The sequence below is a fragment of the Gobio gobio genome, assembly GCF_949357685.1.
Source record: "Gobio gobio genome assembly, chromosome: 5".
In the NCBI taxonomy this organism is placed as follows: domain Eukaryota; kingdom Metazoa; phylum Chordata; class Actinopteri; order Cypriniformes; family Gobionidae; genus Gobio; species Gobio gobio.
In genome coordinates this window covers 8,004,804-8,020,013 of record NC_137101.1, presented here as the reverse complement: position 1 = coordinate 8,020,013, position 15,210 = coordinate 8,004,804, and the positions used below count along the sequence as shown (strand labels likewise).

Below are 15,210 nucleotides of genomic sequence, written 5' to 3'. Positions count from 1 at the left end.
ATTCTTCACAAACAAAACAACAACTATCAGCAATCAGTTCTCACCCCCACACACTGTGGATTTTAGATCAGCCACTTCCAGGACCGAACATACTCTCTCCTTATTTTCCACACTCACTGAGGCCGAAGTATCTAAACTTCTCCTCTCCAGCCATCCTACCACCTGTCCTCTCGATCCCATTCCCTCACACCTCCTTCAAGCCATCTCTCCTACACTCCTACCAGCACTCACACACATCATCAACACATCGCTCTGCACTGGCACTTTCCCTACCACTTTCAAGCAGGCTCGGGTAACTCCACTGCTTAAGAAACCCACTTTAAACGCATCACTCATAGATAACTACAGACCTGTCTCTCTCCTGCCATTCATAGCAAAAACTCTTGAACGAGTTGTTTTCAACCAGGTTTCATCCTTCCTCTCACAGAATAACCAGCTGGACTCGAACCAATCCGGTTTCAAAAGGGGCCACTCCACAGAGACCGCATTACTGTCGGTCACCGAAGCCCTGCGGATAGCTAAAGCTGAGTCCAAATCATCAGTCCTTGTCCTCCTTGATCTATCTGCTGCCTTTGACACGGTAAATCATCAAATCCTTCTGTCCACCCTCTCATCACTGGGCATCACAGGGACTCCGCTCCATTGGTTTGAATCTTATCTCACAGGTAGGTCCTTCAAGGTTGCCTGGAGAGGAGAGGAATCCCGAGCGCATCAACTGACCACGGGGGTTCCTCAGGGCTCAGTGCTTGGACCTCTCCTTTTCTCCATTTACACTACTTCATTAGGTCCCATCATACAGGCACATGGCTTCTCATATCACTGCTATGCGGATGACACTCAGCTCTACCTTTCATTCCAACCAGACGACCCCACAGTAGCTGCACGAATCTCCGGCTGTCTGGCTGACATCTCTGCATGGATGAGTAAAAATCACCTACAGCTCAACCTGGCAAAGACTGAGTTCCTCATCTTTCCCGCCAGTCCCACTATGCAACATGACTTCACCATCCAGCTAGGTGCATCCCTGATCTCCCCTTCAAAATCAGTCAGAAATCTTGGAGTTACATTTGATGACCAGTTGTCCTTCAGAGATCACATTGCTAAGACAGCTCGCTCTTGCAGGTTTGCGCTCTACAACATCAGGAAGATCAGACCGTTCCTAACAGAACACGCAACACAGCTTCTTGTCCAGGCCCTGGTTATTTCTAGACTTGACTACTGCAATGCGCTTCTGGCTGGACTCCCCTCTTGTGCGATCCAAACACTTCGAATGATCCAGAATGCAGCGGCACGTCTGGTCTTCAACGAGCCCAAAAGGACCCACGTCACACCACTCTTCATCTCTCTGCACTGGCTACCACTCGCTGCTCGCATCAAGTTTAAGTCGCTGACGCTTGCCTACAGAGCCACCACACGCTCAGCTCCTGCATACTTTGACTCGATTCTACGTCGCCACACCCCCACCAGAAGCCTTCGTTCAGCTAAGGAGCGAAGGCTTGTGGTACCATCACAGAGAGGCAAAAAATCCCTCTCCAGAACATTTTCATTCAACGTTCCCAGCTGGTGGAACGATCTGCCCACCGCCATCCGAAATGCGGATTCATTGACAACATTCAAAAGTCAACTAAAAACTCATCTCTTCCGTGAGCACTTAACCTCCTAAAAAAAAAAAAAAAAAAAAAAAAAAATCCTTTCCTCTTTTCCTCCTCTTTCCCTCCCTACTCTAAACTGTGCTACACTGAGAAATGTACACGGACCAAGTATTTCAGGCACTTGTTGCGCTCACTCGACTCTTCACGACCAATCGCTTATTGTTCCCCCAAGTTGTAAGTCGCTTTGGATAAAAGCGTCTGCTAAATGCATAAATGTAAATGTAAATGTAAATGTAAATGTGTCTGCCGGTCTCGATGGCCAGACTGTGTGCACTGAGCCTGTACTTGGTCAGGATCCGTCTCTGCTTTGTGTCTCTGACACTCTGGAGATATTCTTCCAATTCGTAATTTGACTTTAGAGTTCGATAGAATTGTAATTTACTTTGTAATTTAGTTTCCTGATCCCAATGTTCCAGATATGTATTCTTAGATTGTTTGATAATTTGGTTTATTCTGATGTTTGTGTGAGAAGCAGTGCTGGTCTGAGACTGGTTAGTGTTAGTAGAGTTAGTCGGGTTAGTCAGTCTCAGAACCAGCTGACTGAGGGGACTTTTTTCGGGGTTCAGTTCTTGGGTTTGTAACGCTTTAAAATGTAGCGATTCTGTGGGACTTGCTTTTAGGTGCATCCAGAATTTGAGGGCTCTTTTTTGCATATTAATAATCAAAGGGAATCGGCCTAATTCTGCCCTACATGCATTATTGGGTGTTTTTCTATGTATTTTTAGGATGAGTTTGCAGAATTCTGTGTGTAGGGCTTCTGTTGGATGTCTGTCCCATCTAGTGTAGCTCTGATCACTGAGTGGACCCCAAACCTCACTTCCATACAGCGCTATGGGCTGAATCACACTATCAAAGATTTTACACCAGATTGGAATTGGTAAGTGGTAAGAATCTCTCTCTCTCTCTCTCTCTCTCTCTCTCTCTCTCTCTCTCTCTCTCTCTCTCTCTCTCTCTCTCAATTCAATTCAATTCAATTCAAATTAGCTTTATTGGCATGACTTGTACAGTATTGCCAAAACATTGGCTATTACATAAGCAATGAACAAATAACCAATAAAGTCACTAAATCAATAAGTAAACAAATACATTGTTTATAAACAAGAAAATCATTAAGACAATACAAAAAAAGGACATTCAGACCAGATTAGAATATTTCTGTTTTCATTTGCATCAGTCTCTCTCCCTATTTCTCATCCACTCTCTCTTCTGCGCATGCGTCGGTAGGCGGGTTGCATAGATTTCAACACCTTATACACATTCCCACTCGCCAATATTACGCATTCTGAGCTGATACGCTGCCCGGGCTTCAGTGCAGCACACGGGCTATGGAACGGGACGCGTCTCCTCTCTTTCACTTCCACGAGCAGCATGCGAGACGGGCACCGACATGACAGCAAACAGCCGAGGGACCAAAGCCGCTCCTCCCCCTGTGCAGCGGCGGCTGTCCGCGCTACCGAGGCCGGGAGCGGGAGCGGGAGTCCGGCTGCTCCGGTACGCCGCGCTGGTGGCGGTGTGCGCGCTCTGCTACAGTAACTCTCTCTGGGGGGAGTTTGTTCATGATGATATATGGGCCATCTCCAACAATCCAGATGTCAGACCGGGCTCCAGCCTCCGCAGCATCTTCACCAATGACTTTTGGGGCAAACGGATGGCTGATAACACCAGCCACAAATCCTACCGTCCGCTCTGCATCCTCACTTTCAAGTAAGTCCATCATCATCTCGTGCAAAGATGTGACCTGCAGCCAGTTGTAGAATAGCTATTTAAATACTAGGATGACCAACTATAAGTATCAACACTTTTCGGTATCGAATTAGACATAATCTATGTTTTTATGTAACTGACTTTAAAAAAAGTTATAAAGAAAAATGATGAACTTGTAAGACTAGTCTTAGAAGTTGCTTTTCAAGGTTTGAGTGACCGATATTTGCTTGAGTTTAAAGGGTCTAAAAAGAATTTTAATGTACTTTACTCAGAGATATGAACTTTCATTATATTTTTAATTGATGGAGTCACATGACCAGAGCTGTTTAATTCCAGTTAGCGTCATAAAACGTGTCACAATAGCCTACATATTTGACACATAGTATTAATGAGCCTCATTTTGCACAAGTAACCGATTAACTCACACGATTAAGTTGCAGATTTCAAATCAATGCTTTATCAAATGAAAGTAAAAGTAAAAAAATGAATCTTTTTTTAGTTATCGTTGCTTTCCACAGCAAGTGCGTCTTTAATTGATTTGCGCGATTCGTCGTGATGGTTTTTGAATGCAACAACGCGGCCCTTTGTTATTTTAAAAAAATATTTAACAATAAAGGACTTATAACGCCTTTAGTAGGCTATTTACTCGACATGATAAATATCGTTAAGTAACAATAACCAAGTTACATACATTTCCCCCCTAATGCATTTCTTCAAGTTTTAACTGAACTTGACCCGCAGCCCTAAAAACGCAACGCTCATGACGCGACGCATGTAGAACGCAAGCTGTGCGTGAACGCGCATTTAAAGAAGTTCACGATCACGTTCAGCAGTGTTCAGAGTCGACACTTGTTGCGCAGTTTATACAGAGAGCTGTTTAAAGTTACTTTTCGTTTCTAAAAGAGCAGTCATTACAAGAAAGTGTTCGTAAATCGTGAAATTAAACAGACTAGTAAGCGTGTAGGAGTTGCAGACAGACAGTCCGAGATAAGCTCGTGTGTTTTTACTCCAGATTTACTCCAGCGAGGGGCGTTTCTTCCTCGTGGATGACGTCATAGTCCATATGGCGCGCGCATCTGACAGCTCTGCAACATACATTCACACACACACACACACACACACACACACACACACACACACACACACACACACACACACACACACCACAAAGAGAGAACGAAGGAGGACGTTGTTCCTTTATAGTCGGAAAGGAGGCGTTGTGTATTTATAGCAAGGCAATTAACAGCCTTCTCTGCGCCTCATATTTTATCTCCTTTATTTTTGGAGCAGACAGACACTTCCTGCTCTCTCCTTTGCTTGGGTGCAGAGAGAGAGATCTGTCTTTCTGTTAATGCATAGGCTGTCATTTTGGCTTGGTTCGGCACCAAAATACCTTTTGAGTTTATTTAAGATACTCAGTTAGAAGTTTTGAGAAAGGAAACCCTTGTGTTTAGGCAGCCATCATCCGTGTATCTCATGAGAGAGCGAACCGGTGCTGCTCGTTTCCCACTGTGTGTGTGTGTGTGTGTGTGTGAGAATGAGATAAAAAGAATACCCTTGAGCCCATAGGCGTATGTGTGTGAGAGCAAGAGAGAGCTGTGAGCTTGCAGGCTGCTCTTGTATCTCAGCATGGTCCGTGTGTCTTTTATCTGCTCTTTGATGCCGTCTTGACAGGCTCTTGAAAAACTTCAGCTGTCTTTCTCAGCCGCGCGCAGATAGTTGGAGCTTAAAGCAGAGCCTTTAACACAACACGAGCAGATACAGCAAGAGCTGCCTCCAAATTTGGAGGATTAGTTACACTAAAAGGACAATTCTGTCACTATTTACTCACTCATATGCTGTTTTCTCCCCTGGAGCACTAAAGTAGATGATTCTGAAGAATTGATACGCAGCTCTTGGTGTACGACGAGGGGTCATGACATGGATTATCTGCACAGAAAAAAAAAAGCCTATACACCGATCAGGCGTAATATTATGACACCGACAGGTGAAGTGAATAACACTGATTATCTCTTCATCACGGCACCTGTTAGTGGGTGGGATATATTAGGCAGCAAGTGAACATTTCGTCCTCAAAGTTGATGTGTTAGAAGCAGGAAAACTGGGCAAGCGTAAGGATTTGAGCGAGTTTGACAAGGGCCAAATTGTGACGGCTAGACGACTGGGTCAGAGCATCTCCAAAACTGCAGCTCTTGTGGGGTGTTCCCGGTCTGCAGTGGTCAGTATCTATCAAAAATCGGCCAAGGAAGGAACAGTGGTGAACCGGCGGCAGGGTCATGGCTTGATGCCCGTGAGGAGCGAAGGCTGGCCCGTGTGATCCGATCAAACAGACGAGCTACTGTAGCTCAAATTGCTCAAGAAGTTAATGCTGGTTCTGATAGAAAGGTGTCAGAATACACAGAGCATCTCAGTTTGTTGCGTATAGGGCGGCATAGCCGTAGACCAGTCAGGGTGCCCATGCTGACCCCTGTCCACCACTGAAAGTATCAACAGTGGCACGTGAGCATCAGAACTGGACCACGGAGCAATGGAAGAAGGTGGCCTGGTCTGATGAATCACGCTTTCTTTTACATCACGTGGATGGCTAGGTGTGTGTCTGCGTCACTTACCCGGGGAACACATGGCACCAGGATGCACCTTGGGTCCTGCCATCCATGTGGATGTTACTTTGACACGTACCACCTACCTAAGTATTGTTGCAGACCATGTACACCCTTTCATGATAACGGTATTCCCGGGTGGCTGTGGCTCTCTCTGCAGATAATGCGCCTGCCACAAAGCAAAAATGGTTCAGGAATGGTTTGAGGAGCACAACAACGAGTTTGAGGTGTTGACTTGGCCTCCAAATTCCCCAAATCTCAATCCAATCGAGCATCTGTGGGATGTGCTGAACAAACAAGTCCGATCCATGGAGGCCCCGCCTCACAACTTACAGGACTTAAAGAATCTGCTGCTAACATCTTGGTGCCAAATACCACAGCACACCTTCAGGGGTCTAGTGGAGTCCATGCCTCGACGGCTCAGGGCTGTCTTGGCAGCGTAAAGGGGACCAACACAATATTAGGAATATATATGCAGAAAAACAATTATTTTCAACCTCCATTCTGACCCTCTGTTTGACATGATCTGTCTTTAAAGGTCCTGTTCTTCGTGATCCCATTTTTCAAACTTTAGTTAGTGTGTAATGTTGCTGTTAGAGCATTTATAATACCTGTAAAATTATAAAGCTCAAAGTTCAATGCCAAGCGAGATATTTTATTTAACAGAAGTTCCCTTTCAAAGTCTACAGCGAACGGTCGGTTGGGACTACATCTCTGTACATCCTGCTTTAATTACGTCAGTAGAACAGTTTGTCGACTAACCTCCGCCCACAAGAGTACGCAAAAAAGGGGGCGTGGTCTTGTTGCTCCCGCGTGGATAAGAGGAAGTGTTGCGTTCGGTTGCGTTTGTATAGTTTGTTTGTCGCCATGTCGTCGAGACGCTGTTATTTTCATCCCGGAGTCAAGTCACCTTTGTTTGGCTTTCCCAGGGACGCTGTACTTAGAGATCATTGAGCGCATGCATCCCCATTATGGTGAGAGGCGTGACCTTTCCGGTAACGTGCGCTCTGCGTGCGCTAAGCTGCTGTCGAATCACAACACGGGAACCGCTGGCACAATCAGAACTCGTTACGTGTTTCTGAAGGAGGGACTTCATAGAACAGGGAAATCTTTCAAGCCGTTTTGAGGACAGTGAAAACAGCAGTATACAGATAAGTAAATTGTGTGAAAAATACTGTGTTTTTTTACACGCGAAACATGAACACATGTTATATTGCACACTGTAAACACAATCAAAGCTTCAAAAAAACACGAAAAACGGGACCTTTAAGGGGCATCTGAAGTGCCTTGAAACGCACAGCATTATTCAATGTGTTGATGTAATTTCCACTGAAACGGGAAGACAGGGCGGGCATGTCGAACAGCTCCTCCCCTTTTTAAAAATAGCCAATAGCATTTAGTGTATATCACAGCAAAGTAATTATAATTAATAATTTGTTACATTTATATAGCGCTTTTCTAGGCACTCAAAGCGCTTTACATATAGAAGGGGGAATCTCCTCAACCACCACCAATGTGGTGTGATGAAGCCAATCATATATATGGGGATGATTAGGAGGCCGTGATGGAGAGGGGCCAATGGGCAAATTTGGCCAGGATGCCGGGGTTACACCTCTACTCTTTATCGAAGGACATCCTGGGTTTTTTAATGACCACAGAGAGTCAGGACCTCGGTTTAACGTCTCATCCGAAGGACGGTGCTTGTTACAGTATAGTGTCCCAATCACTATAGTGGGGTGTTAGGACCCACACAGACCACAGGGTGAGCACCCCCTGCTGGCCTCACTAACACCTCTACCAGCAGCTAACTGGTTTTCCCAGATGGTCTCCCATCCAGGTACTAACCAGGCTCAGCCCTGCTTAGCTTCAGTGGGAAACCAGTCTTGGGCTGCAGGGTGATATGGCTGCTGGCAGTTTCCTCCTAATCTCCTCCATATCGCTTTTTAATTCAAATGGGTCCGATCTGTTTTCTGGTCTGCGCAGACTCGCACGAACCCGGGTCGATCACGTCAAAACCAAGATCCTTAAGCCTTACGCTTTACTGATTGCGCCACTGAAGACTTTGAAATATATGTGTTTTTTAAAATCTTGTTTGGCCCAGGCATACACTCACCTAAAGGATTATTAGGAACACATACTAATACTGTGTTTGACCCCTTTCGCCTTCAGAACTGCCTTAATTCTACGTGGCATTGATTCAACAAGGTGCAGAAAAACATTTCTTCAGAAATGTTGGCCCATATTGATAGGATAGCATCTTGCAGTTGATGGAGATTTGTGGGATGCACATCGAGGGCACGAAGCTCCCGTTCCACCACATCCCAAAGATGCTCTATTCGGTTGAGATCTGGTGACCAGGGCTTAAAAACAGAAAAAAATATAAATCGGTTCACTCCGAGCAGATTCGATATTATAGCGTTTCCGTTTTTGCGTTCCTCAATAAACATTACTGTTCCGAAAACGGTTTGATATGAAAAAATACCGGTTAATAACGTTATTTTAATTTAGCCTATACTTTAAACAAATATGTATAAATAGACTTATTTTCACTCAATAATAATATAACGCATGGTAATTAAACTTGAATATTTAATTCATAACATTTTTAAAACCAGAAATACATGCATTAGAATTACAAAGCATAAACAGCGGACCTGTTTTAATGGAGCGTTAGACAACCTAAAGTGGCCTCTTATGCCGAATTATTTTCAGAAGAGTGATGATTACATTCTTTGTACATAACTTTTTTTCAACACAACTTGTTTTAAAAATTGCATGAATAAAGAATAAATAAACTGGATAACCATTGCTCTTTTAATGCATCGTCAACTGCTAATTTCAAAGCAAACACTGCGCAACACGTCCTTGCATCACATAATCAAATTCAGTCAGCTAATAAAAGCTTGATCATTTAATGCAATGTAACATACCATTTAAAACGAAGCATCAACCGTCTATATAGAAAACATTGACCTGTCCTGTATTGGCAATCTGAAAGACTATAGGAAAAATGTTTGATAGATGCTAGTAGCCTGCTTGGGCAGGCTTAAACAAAATCCATAAACTAGCCTAAATCAGTCTATTTGAGCTTAAAGTCCGCACTGCTTATTTAAACGTTCGAAAATAATGTCCTCCAATACCTGCACATTCATTGTAGACCTCAGCGGGGAAAGAAATGTACTTGAGGCATGAAAATGCGCGCTCTATACTGGCGGTAGATTCATAGATGATGGTGCGCGGGCATTTCACTCACGCTTGATAAGTCAACGTCACATGCTGTACTACTCATTTCATGATTGGTCACTGCCAAATTAAAATATTAAAGAGAATGATAAAATAACGTTATTAACCGGTTAATGGTCATTTCAAATTAACGTTTCTGTTCAGAACGATTCAAATTGATTTTGATTTCGTTTCTGTTTTTGTTCCTCTTAAAATTTCGTTTGTTTCCGGTTTTCGTTTTCGTTCCTTGAACCGGTTCAGAGCCCTGCTGGTAACTGTGGGGGCCATTTTAGTACAGTGAACTCATTGTCATGTTCAAGAAACCAATTTGAAATGATTCTAACTTTGTGACATGGTGCATTATCCTGCTGGAAGTAGCCATCAGTGGATGGGTACATGGTGGTCATAAAGGGATGGACATGGTCAGAAACAATGCTCAGGTAGGCCTTGGCATTTAAACGATGCCCAATTGGCACTAAGGGGCCTAAAGTGTGCCAAGAAAACATCCCCCACACCATTACACCACCACCACCAGCCTGCACAGTGGTAACAAGGCATGATGGATCCATGTTCTCATTCTGTTTGCGCCAAATTCTGACTCTACCCTCTGAATGTCTCAACAGAAATCGAGACTCATCAGACCAGGCAACATTTTTCCAGTCTTCAACCGTCCAATTTTGGTGAGCTTGTGCAAATTGTAGCCTCTTTTTCCTATTTGTAGTGGAGATGAGTGGTACCCGGTGGGGTCTTCTGCTGTTGTAGCCCATCCGCCTCAAGGTTGTGCGTGTTGTGGCTTCACAAATGCTTTGCTGCATACCTCGGTTGTAACGAGTGGTTATTTCAGTCAAAGTTGCTCTTCTATCAGCTTGAATCAGTCGGCCCATTCTCCTCTGACCTCTAGCATCAACAAGGCATTTTGGCCCACAGGACTGCCGCATACTGGATGTTTTTCCCTTTTCACACCATTCTTTGTAAACCCTAGAAATGGTTGCACGTGAAAATCCCAGTAACTGAGCAGATTGTGAAATACTCAGACCGGCCCGTCAGGCACCAACAACCATGCCACGCTCAAAATTGCTTAAATCACCTTTCTTTCCCATTCTGACATTCAGTTTGGAGTTCAGGAGATTGTCTTGACCAGGACCACACCCCTAAATGCATTGAAGCAACTGCCATGTGATTGGTTGGTTAGATAATTGCATTAATGAGAAAATGAACAGGTGTTCCTAATAATCCTTTAGGTGAGTGTACTTGACATGGCACGCTATTTGCACTTGGTGTGATTAGACACTCCGTATAAAAATACATTGCTAATTTTAAAACAAATAAAATGTGATATGGAACTTACTATTGTTCTTTTGTGGTAGGGCCAGTGGAAATGTTGGCAGGGAGGAGAAAATTGTAAGTGCTTGCTTGATTGTGCAGACAGAAAAGCCCTGCTGTCATGTTACATTTATGGTGCTTTTTGGAGGTTGTTGGAGCTTCACAGCCCCTATTCTTTCTACTTTCCATGTTGTAAAACGACATGAAGGGTGAGTAAATAATGACAGTACTTTCAGTTTGGGGCAAACTATTCCTTTCACATTGGACTGCCCTGCTCTCTGAGAGAATTGCAATCAGCTGATGTTAGCTGTGTCCGAGAGTTTTCCATGGCTCTGTGATTGCAGAATATGATGCTGCTCGAGAGAAACTAAAGACTGCACACTCAGTATGGACGGCTAGATTTTTATCTTCAGCTCCGATGAGGCTTAAAGACATTTTCTTGTTCTCCTGTAGAGACTGTAATGCACACACTCACGCCTCGATGTCACATTAATCAGCGGCGGTTAAACAAACAGGCTTATTATTGCCTGCAGATGTACAAACTGTTTCACAGTCATTATCGTTTTCCTTCCATCATTTCATTAACTGTCACCCTTTCGCTCTCGTTCCATTTCGTCTTGTTCTCTGGCTTGTTCTCTACCCGTCGAGTTCAGAGCTAAATATTAAGTGGCAGGTGTGTTCAGTGACTCATGTAAAGCCTTCACGGACAGCTTTTTATACTTGCATAACAAAGTATGCTGTCTAAGTAGGACTTCAAGTACTGTGATCTGAAATTTATCCTGACAAAGTCTCAGAACTTGTTCGTTTCACAGTCCAAATGGGCTGTCACTCAAAAGTCCTTCTAAAATCAGCTTTAATTTGAGTAAAGTATTTCGATTTTTCGGTTGCACGTTATTTTACAGCACGTGTGCTTACAGTGTACTTACCTAAGAAAGTACGGGTAATATAAGGTAACTACATGGGATAAGGTTAGGTTTAGGGATAGGTTCAGTTATTGTAATTGCTATAATAAGTACATTGTATGTACATGTGGAACATGACTGTATGAATAAAGTCCAACCGTTAATGTTGTTCATAATTATACACTCACCTAAAGGATTATTAGGAACACCTGTTCAATTTCTCATGAATGCAATTATCTAATCAACCAATCACATGGCAGTTGCTTCAATGCATTTAGGGGTGTGGTCCTGGTCAAGACAATCTCCTGAACTCCAAACTGAATGTCAGAATGGGAAAGAAAGGTGATTTAAGCAATTTTGAGCGTGGCATGGTTGTTGGTGCCAGACGGGCCGGTCTGAGTATTTCACAATCTGCTCAGTTACTGGGATTTTCCCGCACAACCGTTTCTAGGGTTTACAAAGAATGGTGTGAAAAGGGAAAAACATCCAGTATGCGGCAGTCCTGTGGGCGAAAATGCCTTGTTGATGCTAGAGGTCAGAGGAGAATGGGCCGACTGATTCAAGCTGATAGAAGAGCAACTTTGACTGAAATAACCACTCTTTACAACCGAGGTATGCAGCAAAGCATTTGTGAAGCCACAACACGCACAACCTTGAGACGGATGGGCTACAACAGCAGAAGACCCCACTGGGTACCACTCATCTCCACTACAAATAGGAAAAAGAGGCTACAATTTGCACAAGCTCACCAAAATTGGACAGTTGAAGACTGGAAAAATGTTGCCTGGTCTGATGAGTCTCGATTTCTGTTGAGACATTCAGATGGTAGAGTCAGAATTTGGTGTAAACAGAATGAGAACATGGATCCATCATGCCTTGTTACCACTGTGCAGGCTGGTGGTGGTGGTGTAATGGTGTGGGGGATGTTTTCTTGGCACACTTTAGGCCCCTTAGTGCCAATTGGGCATTGTTTAAATGCCACGGCCTACCTGAGCATTGTTTCTGACCATGTCCATCCCTTTATGACCACCATGTACCCATCCTCTGATGGCTACTTCCAGCAGGATAATGCACCATGTCACAAAGCTCGAATCATTTCAAATTGGTTTCTTGAACATGACAATGAGTTCACTGGACTAAAATGGCCCCCACAGTCACCAGATCTCAACCCAATAGAGCATCTTTGGGATGTGGTGGAACGGGAGCTTCGTGCCCTGGATGTGCATCCCACAAATCTCCATCAACTGCAAGATGCTATCCTATCAATATGGGCCAACATTTCTAAAGAATGCTTTCAGCACCTTGTTGAATCAATGCCACGTAGAATTAAGGCAGTTCTGAAGGCCAAAGGGGGTCAAACACAGTATTAGTATGTGTTCCTAATAATCCTTTAGGTGAGTGTAGTTTTAGAGGAATGAACAAATGTTAAAAACAGCAAAAGGGGTTGGAGTGACATGAGAAGGAATACATATAATGAGAGAATTTTCATTTCATAAATGTTCAGAATAGAATATATTTTTATGTGAAGAAAAATATAAATTAGCCCTCTGATGCATGGTGACCACTACAGATGTGTAACTCTCTCAAAATTCATAATTTGGAAATAGTAATTGCATTTTATTATATATGGAATCATTATGTTCTTGTTTTGAAGTTTAAAAAAAAACAAAATTTAAGATCACAGTTGTTAACTAAAAAAATATTCAAAATAGTTGCTGTTAATTGAAATAGAACAAAATATAAATATTAGATGAGATACATAAACAAAAATGAGAAATGTTGCCTTGGCAACTAATTGAAATAAAATAAGTTGAAGTACTAAAATTACTTATCACAATTAACATAAAAGTCTGTGTCTCTGTGTGTGTATACTGCACATATACACACATATTTATACATATACACCGATCTGGTATAACCATACACTGTAAAAAAAATATGAACGTAGTGTTCGTGACGTCACCCATAGGAGTAAAGTAGGGACGAGCTGGCAACGCGTCACTCCCGCATAACAGAAAATGGGAAAAGAGGTGGGACGTGGGCGAAGCTGAGGTGACGTGATTACTAACAGACAGCAGATAAATGGCTCTCCACCGGTCACTCAAAGTGACCACGCCCATAATTAGCTATTCAATCAACATTAACCTTTGCCAGGTATCGCATTTCTCATGAGATTACAGCTGTACAGGTGTAAAGATGCTGATGTGTTTCCCCACTGAAGGCTACAGACAACGATATCATAACTTTTTGAGTTAAACCTTGTTGATCCGGCCATGATAAAGTTTTAGCTCCTGTACAAGATTAGCATACTCCCCTTCAGACTCTCTGTTCTTTAAGACTGGGTGCCCTTAAAACCTTCTCTGTCTTTTAAATCAAATGAAAAGCTCATCTTCACTGGATGATGAAGTGTCTGTGGTTTCTCAGCTGTCGCCGCAAATGTTTTGGAATGTTGGAGCTCTGAAACGTCGCAAACTCGCGTTGCGGCTGATGTGAATGGTTTTGACGCAAACTATTCGCACACAAAATATTCGTTTTTCCGCTTCGCTTTTTCGTTACGCGTCCGGTGTGAAAGGGCCTTAAAGTTGGGCATTTTAACATGGAGCTCAATGAGATTCTGCTCCCTTCCGGAGCCTAGTGGCCAGCCGATGAATTGCAGTTTAAGTCACTTCCGTATTGACTTCAAGAGAAACTGCGGGAGGTTGCCGCTTGGGTATAACATTATGAACACCTTCCTAATATTGTGTTGGTTCCCCTTTACCTGCCAAGACAGCCCTGACCTAGCCTGACAAGCCAGACCCACATCAAGATGTTGGGTCTGGGAACACACCATTGGCAGGGCGCAATCCGAGAGGCGGGATAAACGGTTGTCTTTCAAATTCCCTCTGCACGCAATAGGATAGAGCTACAACCAAGCAGCAACCTCCCGCAGTTTCTCTTGAAGCCAATACGGAAGTGACATATACTGCAATTCATCGACTGGCCGCTAGAGACAGGCTCCAGAAGGAGCAGAATCTCATTGAGCCTCATGTTAAAATGCCCAACTTTACAGCAGAAAAAAACATGTTTACAGTCTGGTACAAATTGTGGTTTTGATCTATACGGCTAATTTTACCCTTCATGATAACTGTGAGGGGGGTGAATTTTTTTATAACTCATTCGTTTACATTATATTAAGCATTACAGTCCTGCATAATTAAGGGTGTGGCCACTATGAGTGACAGGTGGATAGCCATTTATCTGCTGTCTGTTAGTCATCACGTCATTTCAGCTCCGCCCACGTCCCGCCTTTTTGCCCATTTTCTGTTATCCGGGAGTGACGCGCGATGACGCGCTGACAAGATTGTCCATCTCGTCCATACTTTACGCTTCAAAACTGCTCATCAGAATCCTATGGGTGACGTCACAGACACTACGTCCATAGTTTTTTACAATCTATGGCTACAACCAACCAGAGCGCTATCAGTGGTGACAACAATCACAAGCGGGTTGTGGCTGAGTCCCATGCATTTTCCCACCAGCGATGCTAGTTGATAGATTCAACTTTTGCCGTATCCGGTCGGCAAAACTCAGAACACATCTTCCTTTTTTAAAGCAGCACTAGGTAGGTTTTGCTCTCGGGGTCCCCCTACAGTTGGGAAACAGTATTGTCCTCTACTACTGTCATAAATTGTCATCCTACATCAGGGGATGCATCGCACGTGCATTTGTTGACATGACAACAATGATAGCCCTGAACACTGCAGCAGGAGTTCACATGCAGGTGTTCTGCTTGCGTCGCGTGTGAAATGTCTTCATCCCAGGTACAGT

The 15,210-nt window shown here is 43.5% G+C and overlaps 1 protein-coding gene across 1 annotated transcript in view; it reads left to right on the top strand.

Moving 5' to 3' along the window:
- The first annotated feature begins 2,902 nt into the window (after positions 1-2,902).
- tmtc1 (transmembrane O-mannosyltransferase targeting cadherins 1) overlaps positions 2,903-15,210 on the top strand; it is a 74,461-nt gene continuing 62,153 nt past the window's right edge. Inside the window, exon 1 of the mRNA XM_079816650.1 lies at positions 2,903-3,356. Within this exon, the coding sequence (XP_079672776.1) occupies positions 3,040-3,356 (317 nt within the window). The 5' untranslated portion in view covers positions 2,903-3,039. The remainder of the gene's footprint in view (positions 3,357-15,210) is intronic.